Below are 16,888 nucleotides of genomic sequence, written 5' to 3' on the forward strand. Positions count from 1 at the left end.
GCAGCAGGACCTGATTGACACTGCATCCAAACCAAGACACGAGAAAGGCTATTCAACTGCAGAAGCGGCTACGACATCTCTGTCAGGACAGGATGGAAGGAAGAAAATCCATCCCAGAATTTTGAGAAGGTATTGGTTACAATACAGTAAACCCTCAATATAACGGACCCGCTTATAACAGATTTCGGGTATAACGGACAAGGTCAGACGGTCAGAAATCCACGGAGACCAACGAAGAATAGTTTTTGAACTGGTAACTATAATAACTACAATAACAATAAATTTTAGCTAATTGCTTTGAAAAAAATACCATTGAAACTTTGTGTCTATATCTACATTTCTCATTTTATAAATTTTTTATTTTTTGTTTTGGCTTTGAAAAAAAAAATATTTTTTTTTCACTAATAATTTTCTGCACTTTTTCTCCCATTTTCTTTTTACATTTTTAAAAATGTACAAATGAGAAAAATTGCAATTTAGTTGTAGTTTATATTGATACCTTACAAAAGACTGTCAGACGTTTTGTCGATTTTGTGAAATTTTTTGAAGTGTAAAAAACAAATTTTCGAGATTTTGGCTCCCAAAGATTTTTTTTCCATTTCATGTGTCTTGCCATTTGTATTCATTTGATTAGCATGAAATCTTCACATATGATTGTTTATACCTTGTTCACTTACTGGAGAAAGGTAAGGCATCTGGTCCACCTTTACAATGAAAAGTATTGTCACTCAAAGAATTGTGACTCTTGCTTCTAGCGTTGCTTTCTTGCATGTTTCCTGGGTCTCCATTTTGTTCCAGAAGCCTTCTTCATGTTCATTAATCTGCTCATGGTTGCTTTGCGCTTGTACATCATTGTAAAGACGTTTTTGGGTTGTAGCGCAGCAAAAAAATTCAACGGCCTCCCTGGTCAATGTCAGGGTGAGAACTGAGCAGCAGAGTGCGCATTTCACATTCGCCAGCTGTCACGAGTGGATAGAGGGATGATGGATGACAAAATATAGAGGGAAAAAGACTATTTCTAATGTGAATTTTATGTGCGTACAAGCCCTGAGAAATACCACGTGTACTGGCGCATTAGCTATGACATAACAGCGCTTTAATCTAAAGGGACCCTGTTTTTTAATATTCTATAAAATTATGCTTCATTATCTGGTAGTACATGGCATCCCCGACATGTTGAGCGAGAAAAACTAATTTAGTCAGTTTTAAAAATATTCGTCAAAAAATACCCCCAAGCGCCCCCCTTAAGCTCTGAAGGGTATCTTCAATCATGATTTCATGTTCTTCTGTACTCCATGAGGTTGTTCTAGGTGGTACATACGTTGTTGTAATCGTCATCCTTTCTCTGTTTTTGTTCTCCAGATTTACACTCACTATTTCTGCTTTTCCTTCTCCATATACTAATGATTTTACTAATAACTCCTTCCTCGTCATTATTATCACTCCTCCACCACCTTTGCCCACTCTATCTTTCCTCCATACATTGTAGTTATTATCAAACACTATTTGGATGACTTCATTCAGTTTAGTTTCTGTAGGCATACAATCATGGGCTCCTTCTCTTGTAGGTAGTCTTGTAATTCCAGCTTACTATATATTATTCCGTCTACATTTGTATACATCACACTTAATCCCTTAATTGTATTGATCTTGTCTAACTTTCGCTCTCTTTCGTCTTCTCCCTTATGTACCACTTTCTGACATGATCTCCCAGAACTCTCCAAAAAAAAACTCTTTTTCCTCTTCAGATCTTACATTATTCCTTTCTTTTGCCTCTGCTAGAAGTTCGTTCCTTTTCTTCTTTTCTTCTTCATTTTTATTTTTATTTATATATATTTCCTTACATTCTTCTACTTCTCTTAGTTTAGTTGTTCTGTGTAGTATTTCCTCCATTACTTTCTGTGACTTCAGTCTTAGCTTAACCGGCCTTGTTTTGCCCTCTATGTAAGGGCCCATCCAATGGATTTCTCCTACCTCATCCTCCAGGTCTTGAATTTCATCGTCATTTAAGTTTTTCAGTAGACCCTTCTCTGACTTCAGCTCTTCCTTCTCCCTTTTACGTTTATAAGTAATGTTCTTCTCTTTCATTCCGAATATTATTACACTTTTTTGCTTATCTGATACATCTCTTACTAAATTTTCATTCTTTTTAACCCCTTCGCGCCGGATGTTCAAAAAGCCCGCCTGGCTGATATACGGCGTGCTCAGCCGCACGCAGGAAACCTGAGCCGGCATGTATCTGCTTGTCACCTCCGTATATTATGCTGCTAATTTTCAGTCAACATGTCACAGTCACGTCGAAAGGCAAGGAGTGGTTGTGTTGAGAGAGAGAGAGAGAGAGAGAGAGAGAGAGAGAGAGAGAGAGAGAGAGAGAGAGAGAGAGAGAGAGAGAGAGAGAGAGAGAGAGAGAGACAGCCAATGAGACTTCCTAATTTTAGACACAAGGCGGGAAGAAGGCGGTGCATACTGTAGCTCATTTTTTGTGATTGGTGGGAACAAGGATGGTGGGAGGAGCAATAGGATTTCAAGGACAGCATACGGCGTCTTTACTTAGTAACCAACACAAAGTACGGGACACCTCAATAGAAGAAGAAACAGAATAGAAATATGGCCCTCGTGGGCGTCGCCATTATATCTACTGGGGCTTCATGACGCCTACGTAGGCGTCCTCGTATTGAAAGGGTTAATGACCTTGACCATCTCTTTTCTACATTTTCCTTTTCCTCATTTAGTTGCTTCTCAATTACTTGCTTAAAGTCTATTTTAGCTTTTTCGTGCTCAACCTTCCAAGTCTACATTTCACCCAGCACTTCCTCCTTAACTTGTTTTTCCTCCTTATCCATTATCACTTTCAGGTCTTCATTTTCTTTTCGTGCTACTCCAAGTCCTTCCTTCACCATACTTTCGTATTTCGCTAGCTTCTCTTTCAACTCCTCATTTTCCTGAACCAGGTGTTTCTCTCTTTCTTCTAGATTCCTTACTCTAGATCAGTGATTCTCAAAGTGTGTACCGCGGCACACTAGTGTGCTGCCATTATCTCCTTGGTGTGCCGCGTAAATTTGGGTGGGCTATTGATTTGTGTACATAATATAATGAAACTATTGTAAATTGTAATTTATATTTATCAAGGGTGACTACTCGTCACTTCTCAAGCCCCCCACGGCTCCTTCTAGAACATTCCGCCTTGTTCCCCTTCCTCCTACTCCCTTTGGTGTCCGCCACCCTTCCTCCTCCTCACTCATCCCACTCAAGCTATTTAAGTTCTTTAGACGGGAGACAGACCACTTAGCGCATCACCCCGGCCCTGTATCACAACCTGGCTGGCTAACAGCTGATCCTGGAGGCGGGACTCGCCACCCAGCGGCCGATGTGTTGTCGCTTCCGTGTCTCAGCTCAATGTTGGACCCGGTGGTGTGTGTGTGTGTGTGTGTGTGTGTGTGTGTGTGTGTGTGTGTGTGTGTGTGTGTTAGAGAGAGAGAGAGAGATTTCAACACACACACTCTCTCTCTCTCTCTCTCCTGGAAACTATTGAGACACTTGACAGTCAGCACCCCAAGGGGACCTGTGGAGAAGAGCGACGCTGCCATATCTTGTCTCCGTGAATGACAGCTCGAGTTTGGTGTTCTTGAGGCCAATGGCCGTGATAGTACCTCAAAACTGTCATTCCATAAGATCCACCTGAAGCCGAGCAGTTGCTCAGGTACTTTGATTGTTGTTAGGTTAGTGGCTCCTTACGACTGATGCAGCAGACAGTTGCCATGTCCAATGATGCCCTGATGCCTCTGAGAATGCATCACATTCCACCTATGTTTGCCCTTCACCTATGGAATGTGTATGACGCCACCATGAACAACAATGCCCGTACCAACAACGTATGCGAAGGGTGGAATAATCCTGCACTCTGGTGACTGACGAATATTTTTTCTTTGATTACATGACTTTCTTTCCTAGCCAAAATTGTGACCTTTTTCCTGTGACTTTATTTGCAAGCCAAAATTTTGACATTTTTTCCGTGACTTTTTTTCCCTGTGACTTTATTACCGGCCACCCTGCGTTTCGCTGTGTTCTGGATGTTGTGAGTTCGAATCCACTACTACGAGCCAAGAATAGATGGCGCCACTATAAACACTTGCCTGCGCCATGACAGGCTTGGGCCAACCACCAGGGGTCCTGATAACTCCTCGAACCTCCTCCTTATCAATTTCTGCAACATTCGCGGTCTTGGTTCTAATTTCCATTCTGTGGAACATCATCTCTCCTCCTCTAAACCTCACCTTCTCTTCCTCAACGAAACACAGGTTTCTGAGGCTACTGACAGCAATCTCTACTCTGTTCCCTCCTACTATCTCTATCCTAAATTTCAATCCAAAGCTGGATGTTGCGCCTACGTGCGCAACAACATTACTTGCTCTCGTGCCCACGACCTTGACTCTTCTGAATTTTCCACCATCTGGCTAAGACTTCATTGTCATTCTATTATTAAATACATCTGTGCTGTTTATCTCTCACCTAACTCTACTAATTATGTAAAATTCTTTGACTATTTGAACTCTAAAGTGGAGCACATCTTGACTCACTCTCCCTTCACTGAAATCTCCATCTTAGAAGATTTCAATGTTCACCACCAGCTTTGGCTTTCATCCTCTTTCACTGACCAGCCTGGTGAACAATCCTACAACTTTGCTCTCCTCAATGATCTAGAGCAGTTGGTTCAGCACCCTACTCATATTCCCGACCGTCTTGGAGACAGGCCCAACATTCTAGACCTCTTCCTTACCTCTAATCCTTCTGCTTACTCTGTCAAACTGTTCTCTCCGTTGGGCTCCTCCGATCACAACCTTATTTCTGTATCCTATCCTATCACTCCTGTTCATCCTCTGGACCCACCGAAGAGGCGATGCTTCTGGCATTTTGCCTCAGCTCGGTGGGACGACCTGAGGATGTACTTTTCCGATTTCCCGTGGAATGATTACTGCTTCCAGGAGAGAGGCCTCTCTGTGTGTGCCCAGCGCATCACAGAGGTGATTGTCTCTGGAATGGAGGCATACATTCCACTTTCTTTCTCTACTCCTCATGCTAAAAAGCCTTGGTTTAATCATGCTTCTTCTCGTGCTATTAAAGATAGCGAGGCAGCTCACAAAAGGTTCCAGAGCCTTCGCACTCCTTCTAACCATGAACTTTACATTTCAGCCCGGAATCATGCCAAATCTATTCTCCGACTTACCAAAACCTCTTTCATCAATAAAAAATGTCAACACCTTGCTTCTTCTAATTCTTCCCGTGACTTCTGGCATCTAGCCAAAAATATCTCCACCAATTTCACTTCTTCCTCTTTCCCTCCTCTCCTTAACCCTGACGGGAGTACTGCCGTTTCATCTGTCTCTAAGGCTGAACTCTTCGCTCAAACTTTCTGTAAGAACTCCACCCTGGACGATTCTGGGCATATTCCTCCTACTCATCCCCCCTCTGACTCTTTCATGCCTGTTATTAAGATTCTTAAGAATGATGTCTTCTATGCCCTCTCTGGCCTCAACTCTCAGAAGGGTTGTGGACCTGATGGAGTGCCTCCTATTGTCCTTAAAAACTGTGCTTCCGTGCTGACACCCTGCCTGGTCAAACTCTTTCATCTCTGCCTATCAACATCTACCTTTCCTTCCTGCTGGAAGTATGCCTTTGTACAGCCTGTGCCTAAGAAGGGTGACCGTTCCAATCCTTCAAACTACCGCCCTTTAGCTTTACTTTCTTGTCTATCTAAAGCTTTTGAATCAATCCTTAACCGGAAGATTCAAAAGCACCTTTCCACTTCTAACCTTCTATCTGATCGCCAGTATGGGCTCCGCAAGGGGCGTTCTACTGGCGATCTTCTTGCTCTCTTAACTGACTCTTGGTCATCCTCTCTTAGCCGTTTCTGTGAAACTTTCTCTGTTGCGTTAGACATATCGAAAGCCTTCGATAGAGTCTGGCACAAGTCTTTGCTTTCTAAACTGCCCTCTTTCGGATTCTATCCCTCTCTCTGTTCCTTTATCTCCAGTTTTCTTTCCGGGCGTTCTATCTCTGCGGTGGTAGATGGTCACTGTTCTTCCCCTAAACCTATCAACAGTGGTGTTCCACAGGGCTCTGTCCTATCACCCACTCTCTTCCTGTTATTCATCAATGATCTTCTTTCCATAACAAAATGTCCTGTCCACTCATACGCCGACGACTCCACTCTGCATTATTCAACTTCTTTCAAAAGAATGTCATCCCAACAGGAAGTACATGACTCCAGACTGGAAGCTGCAGAACGCTTAACCTCAGACCTTGCTCTCATTTCCGATTGGGGCAGAAGGAACCTTGTGTCCTTTAATGCCTCAAAAACTCTATTTCTCCACCTATCAACTCAACACAATCTTCCAAACACCTATCCCCTATTCTTCGACAACACTCAGCTGTCACCTTCTTCAACACTAAATATCCTCGGTCTATCCTTAACTCAAAATCTCAACTGGAAACTACATATCTCCTCTCTCGCTAAATCAGCTTCCTCAAGGTTGGGCATTCTGTATCGTATCCACCAGTTCTTCTCCCCCGCACAGTTGCTATCCATATACAGGGACCTTGTCCGCCCTCGTATGGAGTATGCATCTCACGAATGGGGGGGGCTCCACTCACACAGCTCTTCTGGACAGAGTGGAATCTAAGGCTCTTCGTCTCATCAGCTCTCCTCCTCATACTGATAGTCTTCTACCTCTAAAATTCCGTCGCGATGTTGCCTCTCTTTCTATCTTCTATCGCTATGTTCACCCTGATTGCTCTTCTGAACTTGCTAACTGCATGCCTCCCCCCCCTCCCGCGGCCCCGTTGCCCACGACTTTCTACTCATGCTCATCCCTATACTGTCCAAACCCCTTATGCAAGAGTTAACCAGCATCTTCACTCTTTCATCCCTCACGCTGGTAAACTCTGGAACAATCTTCCTTCATCTGTATTTCCTCCTGCCTACGACTTGAACTCTTTCAAGAGGAGGGTATCAGGACACCTCTCCTCCCGAAATTGACCTCTCTTTCGGCCACCTGTTTTGATTCTTTTAATAGGAGCAGCGAGTAGCGGGCTTTTTTTATTATTGCTTCCTTTTTTTTGTGCCCTTGAGCTGTCTTTGTAAATAAAAAAAAAAAAAAAAAAAAAGCCTTCTGGTGCTACAGGCCTTGATGGAGAAAAAAAAAAAAATGATAATTCTATAGGAGTAAGTCTCAAAACAACAGCAAAACCGTTTATCCAGCACGAGTTTCCCCCAAGGTGCCGGATAAACGAGGTTCTACTGTATATGTGTATATACCATATTTCCCGCTATATAAGACACACTTTTTTTTAAAAAAAATAAGATTCAAAAAATCACCCTGCGTCTTATACGCCGATGGTTAGATTTTGGTAGGTCTAGGGGTTATTGTTACTGGTACGAAACCAACACCTAAAACACCTCCATTTGACACAAGAGTTCCCAGATGTCCCCAGAATGAAATATACCGTATTTTGCGGCGTGTAGCACATACTTTTTTTCACTCAGAAAATGCCCAAAAAGTTACCTCAACGTGGTATACGCCTAAGGAACAAATTTTGATTGATTTAAATAATGAATAGTGTGATGCAACAGAAAAGAAAAGTGTGAATAAGCAGAAGAGAGGAGGAGGAAACGTGCAACAATAAAACCATACAGGTCACAAGAAGAAGACACACCCACGTGGCGCGGCGTGAACATGAAACACAACACACAAGACACAACGCCGCCACGGCGCACCAGTCACCAATGTGCCAGGTGCCTTGGCAGTGATGGTTAAAGCGACTATTACTCGAGAAAAATTTTGGTGGATCAGGGTGCTTCCTGACATGACTGTTCAGCGATCATGGGGCAGACTTAGGCTGATTAGTCTGGAGGTATTTCTGCTGTACAGCGGCCTGGTCAGCTGACGTTTTCTATGATACATGTTCGAACGAACGGATATCCGTGGATGACTAAAGTATTTATTGTAAACGCATTTTTGTTTCTCATTGTAAAAATAACTATATTACAACATAATATGATTGAAAGAAATTAATCAACATCTATTTCTACTTGAAAGTAGGTATACGGTCCCCGAGTCAAGATTAAGACCAAGATTGCCCATCGAATGTAGCATTCCCGTGTGATTAGTTCCCTCAGTAGCTCGGCGAAAGTTACCGCCTGCACACTGGGGAGTAAGTGAATCTATCAAACAAAGCTTTTGTTTACCATTTCAAAGTCACAGCTGCTCAGGGTAAGAGCAGTGTAACTCTTTAACCAACAGTGGAACACTTTGAACACAGAGAAGGGCACAAAGCAACATAGGGTTTCATAGTCATAATTATTGTAAATAAGGTGTCCAAATGTAATACTGCATATACATTAAGTTCAGGGAAAATGTGGACCTTTTTATTTTTTTCTAAATATATCTTCCCAAATTATAGGTGCGTCTTATACGCCGAAGTGTCTTATATGGCAGGAAATACAGCATGTATGTGTGTCTTCTTAATATCCTGCGGCGAGGGCAGGGCTGTGTGGCAGGGCAGACAGCAGAGGTGGCTGCATCCTGTGGATTGTTAAGGTCCAACGACTATGCGTGTGTGTTGGCGGATATCAGAAAATCTGATAATTCAGAGGGTCCGTGACCCCCTGCATTACAGATTAAAGGACTTTTACTGTAGTTTTTTGAAAGGCTGACATATCTGTAATTGTCTTAATGGGAGGCGACGCACAAAAAATGGCTGTTTTAGACTCAGACACCGAAATTTGGGTTTTAACCATTTTGTAACCCTTAAAATGTTCCCAGTTTTCTGTGAAAATGGCGTGTTGATATCTCAGTTCCTTCCGTCTTTAAGTTGGCTTTGTTTATGTTCATTTAAAGAGCCCTGCCGAATGCCACGCCAAGTGTATTGCTGTTGCTCACGACTCTGAAGGATCTTAAAGCATTATTTTACGTTTTTTTATGTTCTGGTAGTTTTTTATAATATGGACCACCATAAGTCAATATCAAGCAGCATCTGAGAGTGAAACGCTCGGTGTCTCCTCAGACGCTTTGAGAGGAGGGAGCGTTGACGCTTTGTTCAACTGCTGAACGCCTTTCTCTCTTGTTTTACTTTCCTCCTGTTCCTGAGAAATCATGGGTTAATTGAAGTTAGAGATGAGGCAGAGAGAAAGAATGAAGATGATAAACAAGAGTAAAAGGGAGAGTTAAGACAAAGAGACCCACCACCCACATGCACAATCATCGGATGCTGCTTCCTCATCACCCCCATAAGAACGGACCAGGTGCCAAATACGCCTGAATATTATATATAATAAACACTGGTTTGCCTTTGTTTGTTATTCTTACCCCAAAATGTGTAAAATTATGCTGCATTAAGCCTAAAAACATCACAATACACATTCTTCAACATAAAACTGCTCATTTAAAACTAACATTATTGATATTTTGAGTGCAATTTCTCTGTTGTTTTTAAAGTGACTCCAGATATAAAGGTATCACTGGAAAGAAGGAAAAACTTTTCATCGTGAGACATTTTAAAAGATAAAACCAGATTCCAGTAATTTTTTTCTAACAAAAAATGAAATAAAAAATTGTCACCAAACTTTCATATCTTATTTTTCATGTCTGAACTGTGATAACTAAAATCTGCCACGACGAAAAAAAAGCTACATGTATCCGATGTCTCCAGACTTAATTTCAAAGCAGTCGGTTGAAAAATAGTTGAGATTTTATAAAGAATGTTGAAGTCATTTTTTGGCATTTTTGGCATATTATATTTTTTTCTCACTAAATACTGATTGTATCTCAATGAAACTTGGGGATCTTATACTTAAGGTACAAGAACATACACATACCCTAATTCATGAGAATCTGAAAAGAATGAATGTCACCTTTTAAGTAATTTGCGGCACCGAGTTGCGACATGAATTCAATCCCCGCCCGGTGCCACCAAGCTGGGATTTCTCAGCCGCCGCCGAGTGGCTTAAAACTACCCACATGCTGTCCAGAAGACCACCTATCAACCCGGACTCTAGATTCTAGGATTAAAGATGAGCTTCGGGAGGGCAGCATGAGCCAATGCAAGATGGCACCAAAACGGGCTGGGCCGACCATCAAGCCCCATCGGGAAGTAGCCTTGGGCTGACCATCAGGATCCACCGGGAAGAAGCCTACTGGTGCAATAGGCCACAACGTAAAAAATAAAAAATGAAAAAAAAATAAAAAAAACTCCCCTCGAAGAATATCAATTTCAAGGTTTATTATATTTTCCTATTCTTTAAGTTCTATATCTTTAGTTTCCAATTATATCTAGCCAATGTACACAACTGAAAACAAATAAAGTGCCTATTTTCACATAAACCGAAATACCTATGATTCTAACTTTTACAACCTATCTTAATTGCTTTAAAGAAAATCAAACATCTTACCTTAACTAGAATATGTGCCTTTCCTTATGTGTATATATTGCAGTGTGCAATAGAATACATTGTGCACTGAGAATTAGTTGAATTCTCTTGATATTTTGGATCATTTTCATTGAGCTTTGACCCAACTACTAGATTCCGTAGGTTGCAGTAGTTAACTCCAAAGTCTATTACTGCATATGATGCAGTTGATTCACTGTATGCCTAGAGCAGAAAGGAAAAAATTGTTAGATAAGGTAGTGCTTCAGTAACTCAAAAAAATACTTACATAAATATTTATCTACACTTAAAATTTGATATCCAAAAGATATAATGTGTGCTGTGATGAAGACACTTTAAACCTGAGTCATCATAACATTCCAATGTCTGTCAGAAATTATCTAAGAACTCTTGAAACATAAAATGGCAGTCATATTCATTACAATTTGATGGGATTACTTAGAACACTTAAGAGTGCAAAGGTCAAAAGTATAATTTTAACAAAAAAGTAGGTGAACTTCATTTTACAATATTTCATTATATAAATTTCCTCAAATGATGCTGAGACTTTAACATCCTCTTATACTATCTGAGAGCAAACTTTTCACTTATTCATTATTCAAACACAGTCATGCAGATATCATGTATAAACTATGTATGAAATAGATATTCCTACATGTCCATCATTCTTGAGTTTGAGAAGCATATAAATGTAGCCAAATGTGATTTTACATAGATTTACATAGAAAATCAGACCACACAGACCCCATGGTCCAGATCAGGTGATCTATCCTTAAACCTAAGTAATTCTACATTAATCAGATTAATCAGTTAATACAGTCAAACCTTACCATTTGTGCACATATGGGCGGTCTGAAGGTGCGCAAATGGCGAACTTAATAACCTATGGGGAAAAATACATATGGGCGGTCACGGCCCAAAACCCCCCTAACAGCAAGAAGGGAAAAAAAAAAATTAAATAAATAAAAAAAAAATTTTTTTAAATCTGCTGGCAGGAAACATGTTGCATCTTCCATTTAGCGTAACCCGTTTCTGGGTCATGATCTATAGAGTCCCTTGATAGATAGTCCTGACAACCCAAGATTTGGACGCCATTATTGGCCCTGTTTTTGCCGCACTTTTCAAACGCTAGCACACGCTCTCGCGGCGAAAGCAGGGCCAATAATGGTGTCCAAATCTTAGGTTGTCGGGACTCTATCTATCACTTCCACCTTCTGTGCTATGGTCATCATCAGGTTCTTCCGGGGTTTAGGCTTCAATGACGCTGCGTGCGGCATGATGGTGGTGCAAAGGTGAGGCAGAAAACATAGAATAACCGCAGTCACCACGAGACCAGCAGAGTCGATCGGGCAATGGCGGGAAATAACATGTTGTGTACGTTGGCAGTGTTCTTCACTGGCGGCAGAGGGCGCGCGGGTGGTAGACAGCTGTAGCTCGCCAGTTGGTTTCAAGGCTTCGTCACCACCTTCACTTTTGTCACCACTACAACTATCACCACCACCTGCATCACCACCATCACCACCTTCATCACCACAACCACCTTAATCGCCACCACTATCTTCATCATCACTACCACTATTATGACCCCCACCATCACCTTCATCACCACCGCCACCTTCATCACCACCACCACCACCTTCATCACTACCGCCACCTTCATCACCACCACCACCACCTTCATCACCAACACTTCTTTCATCACCTCCACAACCTTGATCACCACCACCATCACCTTCATCACCACCACCACCACGTTAATCACCACCACCACCACCTTCACCACCAACACTTCTTTCATCACCTCCACAACCTTGATCACCACCACCATCACCTTCATTTCCACCACCACATTCATAACCCTAACCACCTTTATCACAGCCACCACCGTCATCTCCACCACCACCACCTTCATCACCACCACCACCTTCATCACCACCACCTTCATCACCACCATGGACATGTTTACCAATACAGTAATCCTCGCTCATGGGTTAGGTTCCAGAACCCCCAATATATATATATATATATTTATATATATATATATATATATATATATATATATATATATATATATATATATATATATATATATATATATATATATATATATATATATATATATATATATATATATATATATATATATATATATATATATATATATATATATATATATATATATATATATATATATATATATATATATATATATATATATATATATATATATATATATATATATATATATATATATATATATATATATATATATATATATATATATATATATATATATATATATATAAAGGCTTTATAAACCCTCCCCTTACTCATATAAACCTTTCCCACACTGTTATAAACACTTCCTATACAGGAGGTCCTCAGATTACAACTGGCTCGACCTATGACGTTTCATCGTTACGACGCGGTTCCAATAAATGATTCTATAATTCTTTGCTTCATAAATACGAACTTCATGCAGGAACTAGTTTGTTGAGCGGGGGAAGAATACTCAGAGAAAGGACTATATAAGCGTAGCTCACTTCCTTTATAACACAACTAGCTAAATACAGGGAAGGGGAAAGGGAGGAGGAGAGGGACAGAGTTAGAGATACAAAAATGCAGATAGAGGATGTAAGAAGGGAGAACAAAGAAAAGGAGTGGAGGAAACAGGGAGAGATAGAGAGGATGAAAACAAGAAATAAGAGAGGGGTGTGGGGAGGGAGGGGCAGTAGGGAGAATCAGGTCAGATCCTGAAAGAGTGTCAGGTCAGGGCTTTAGTCAGGACATGACCTGACTGACTTCTGCCCATCCCTCCCCACAGGCTTCTCCTTTCTTCTTCTTTTTTTTTTTTTTTTTTTTGTGTGTGTGTGTGTGTGTGTTCATATAATCTAATGGGGAAGGAGAAAGGGAGGAAGAGAGTGATAGAATGAGAGATAAGGATAAAGATAAGAGGATGTGAGAAAGGAGGAAACAAGGGAAATGAGTGGAGGAAATGGGACGGGAAAAGAAGAGAGAGGTAGGGAGGGTCAGGTAAAGGTGAGATAAAAGGGAGAGAGAAAAGGTGTTAGTGGGAGGGAAAGAGATTAACCTCTTCACTACGAGCTGTCAAATCGCGCGCCCTTCCCATATCCGAGTACTATACCCGAGAAGAAATAAAACACACACTGGCTGAAATGACCATGACGCAGTATACGCGTCACTCGGATATGCTACGAGAGACGAAATGACGCGTATACTGCGTCATCGGATGCAAGGGGTTAAAAGAGAAAAACTAGAAGGGAGGTGAAAGGAAAAGAAGAAAGAAATGAGAAGGAAGGAGAATAATACGGGGATGGAGAGGGAGAAGAAAGAAAGGAAGTGGGGGAGGAGAGAACCAGGGAAAAGACTAATGGCGCAATAGGCCACGACGGAAAAAAAAAAAAAAAAAAAAAAAAATTGGTGGGTGGGGCAAAATGGCAAGGGCCAGAACTAAATTGTATTTTCTCCATAGGTTTAGTTATTCCTATGACGAGGTTTCCTATGGTGCGGCCATTGCTCAGAACCAATTAACTGCACCATACGTGACTCGACTGTAGTTGTAAATTTTGCAGTTGGCAATACTACCGTGCCAGCACCCCATGAAGAGATCTCCACAGTTGCCTAAATATGGCTGACCGTCATGCAGTCACTGACGTAAGTGTTCACAGGCAACACCCCCTGAACATGCCTGTATGTTCACAGGAGAGGCATACATAACAGAATCCTATAGATCTGGGCCTCCTCTTTCCAATGGTGCTTTCGGTTTTTAGCTGTGATGAATAGTTTTTGAGATACAGAGGTTAAAAGAGACCCCCCTCCCCCCGTTCGGCTGCCATAGTGCGCCTGGGGGGGATAGTCGCCTCCCTCGCCACGCGCAATGGAAGGGTTAACCCTTTCACTGCTATGAGCGTCTCTGGACGCACAGCTGGTTCACCACTATGTGCATCCAAGGACGATTTTCTGTTGAGGCAGGCCTGGATTTCCAGGTGCTAATCAGTCACCCTTGGGTCACCATGGTGCATGGTCATGCCCATTCGCACTCCCCAACCCTGCCTGGAAAAAAAAAAAAAAAAAAACAAAAAAAGGGGGAATGAAAAATAGAAAAAAGAAAGAGAAAGACAGGAAGAGAGAAAGAAAGAAAGAGAAAGAAAGAGAAAGAGAAAACAAAACATAGAAGGAAACAAAGAAAAAACAAAAGATAGAAAGAAAAAGAAAAAACAAAGAAAGAGAAGTAAATAAAGAGAGAATGAAAGTGAAAGAAAAAAAAAGAATGAAAGAAAGAAAAAGAGAAAGAAAGAAAGAAAAAAAGGAAGAGAGAAAAAGAAAGGGAGAAAAAAAAGAGAGCATGAAAGAAAAAGAAAGTTCCATCCATTTTCAGTTTAGCGATTGTTTCCCTATTCTTTAATTTGCCGTTCACATGTCGATTATATCTTTTTCATATTTCCGTTTTTCTTCTCTTCTAATCTTTGTATATTCATTCCTTGCTTGTTTGAAATTGTTCCACGCGTTGATTCTTCTTCGTTTCCTCCATCCCTTCCAGGCTTCCTCCTTTCTCTTTCTAGCCGCCTCGCATCTTTTGTTAAACCACTCCTTTTTACCAACATCCTTTTTGGTTACCTTAGGGACATATCTATTCTCGGCTTCTTTGTACAGCTTTAAAAACTCCTCCCACTTGCCTTGTGTACTTTTGGCTTTGTACAGCCCACTCCAATTTGCATTCTCAAAAAAAGTTCTCATAATAACAAAGTCTGCCTAAGAGTAGTTACTTCTCCCTATTTTGTGATCCTCTTTTCGGTCAATCATTCTCTTTTCTTTTACTTCAAATTCAACAATCGCATGGTCACTCTTTGCTATTGGGCAATCTATTTTAATATTTTCTATTACTTCCGGTTCCTTGCTAAAAACCAGGTCTAATCTTGATGCCTCTCCTTCTTTCCTGAATCTAGTATGCTCCTTAATCCATTGCGTCAGCACATGTTCCATTGACTGTTGCAGGAGTCTTCCTCCCCACGACTCTTCTGTTCCCTGCGTCTGCCAATCCTCCCATTCTACCTCTTTGCAATCAAAATCCCCCATCAAAATTATTCTCTCACCCTCTCTTAACATTCCATCCAGGCAACTCACTGTGTCTTGTATCATTTGTACATATTCTCGGGCCTTTCATGCACAGGTTCTTGGTGGCACATACCCTACTACATACTGCCTTCTTCTTCCTTCAGCACCCACAATTTTCACTTTCAGTACCTCTGCCAAGCCTTCACCCTCAATCACCTCCTCCACCTTAATGCCTTTCCTTACCATCAGCATCACACCTCCTCCCTGTTTTCTCTTTCTGTCTCTCCTCCATATATTGTAGGCACCTTCTCCAATCCCCACCACCTCAATTGGGTCACACAACTTAGTTTCCGTCAGCCCCACAATATCAGGTTCTCTGTCTCTCAAATAGTCATTAAACTCTATCCACGATGACACTATTCCATTGATATTCGTATATGACACTTTCCATCCTTCCTCCTTTCCTGTTAGTTTTTTTATCTCCTTCCTCTTGTCACCATGAACCACTTCCTCACTTTCATATCCATTACTCTCCAAAAAAACTCCTTCTTCTCTTCTTCCGATCTCTTCTCATTTAAATCATGAACCTCACCTCTAAGTTCATTCAACTTGTCTCTCTCTTGTTCATTCAGATCTTTCCTCAGCCACATCATTTTGGTGTCTTCTTCTCCCGTTAGCTTCCATGCTCCTGCCAAGGCCTCTTCTGCTTCACTCTGTGCCTTGAATCGAGTCCTAATTGGTCTATCTTTTTCTCCATTGTACTTTCCAATCCTATGACAGTCATCTATTTCTTTCACCAGGTCTCTTCCCTCTTCTTGTACCCTCTTCACGATCTTCCTCACTACATCTTTCAAGTTATTTTCCCTCGCAGATTTGCTTGGGGTCTTCTCTTCCTTGACCCCGAACACAATGACACTTCTTTTTCTCCACCGTGCCTCTTACCAGTGCCTCATTTTCTTTGATTACCTTCAACACCTTCTCAGCCATCCTCTCCTCCACAATCTCCTTAAAGCTCTGTACATTCCCACTCTGCACCATCTCTCCACCATTATCAACTTTCTGTTCTAAATTCTTAACTCTTTGCTCCACTTCCACTTTTTCATCCCTTCGCTTCTCCTCCCACTTATTCTCCTCCTTATTCATCCTTTCCACTGAATCCACGTTTTCCTTTATCCCCTCGGAGCATTTTATCAGCTGAATGTTGTGTTCCTTCACTTCTGCTTCTAAATCACTTATCCTTCTCTTGTCATCCTCTCTCTCCCTTCTCAACTCACCCAACATCTTCATCACCACTTCAAAATCACTCTCCAACCCTTTCACCCTTCTCTGCAATAATCTATTTTGCAACTCACTGTTTTCCTCAAATCC

General features: G+C 41.3%; 1 protein-coding gene across 1 annotated transcript in view; it reads right to left on the minus strand.

Annotated features, from left to right (window-relative positions):
- Nucleotides 1-16,888, minus strand: part of LOC126990857 (uncharacterized) — a 43,416-nt gene that overhangs the window by 4,072 nt on the left and 22,456 nt on the right. The window contains exon 5 of the mRNA XM_050849510.1: nt 10,448-10,648. Within this exon, the coding sequence (XP_050705467.1) occupies nt 10,472-10,648 (177 nt within the window). The 3' untranslated portion in view covers nt 10,448-10,471. The remainder of the gene's footprint in view (nt 1-10,447; nt 10,649-16,888) is intronic.

This window comes from Eriocheir sinensis, unplaced genomic scaffold (genome assembly GCF_024679095.1).
Source record: "Eriocheir sinensis breed Jianghai 21 unplaced genomic scaffold, ASM2467909v1 Scaffold215, whole genome shotgun sequence".
In the NCBI taxonomy this organism is placed as follows: Eukaryota; Metazoa; Arthropoda; class Malacostraca; order Decapoda; family Varunidae; genus Eriocheir; species Eriocheir sinensis.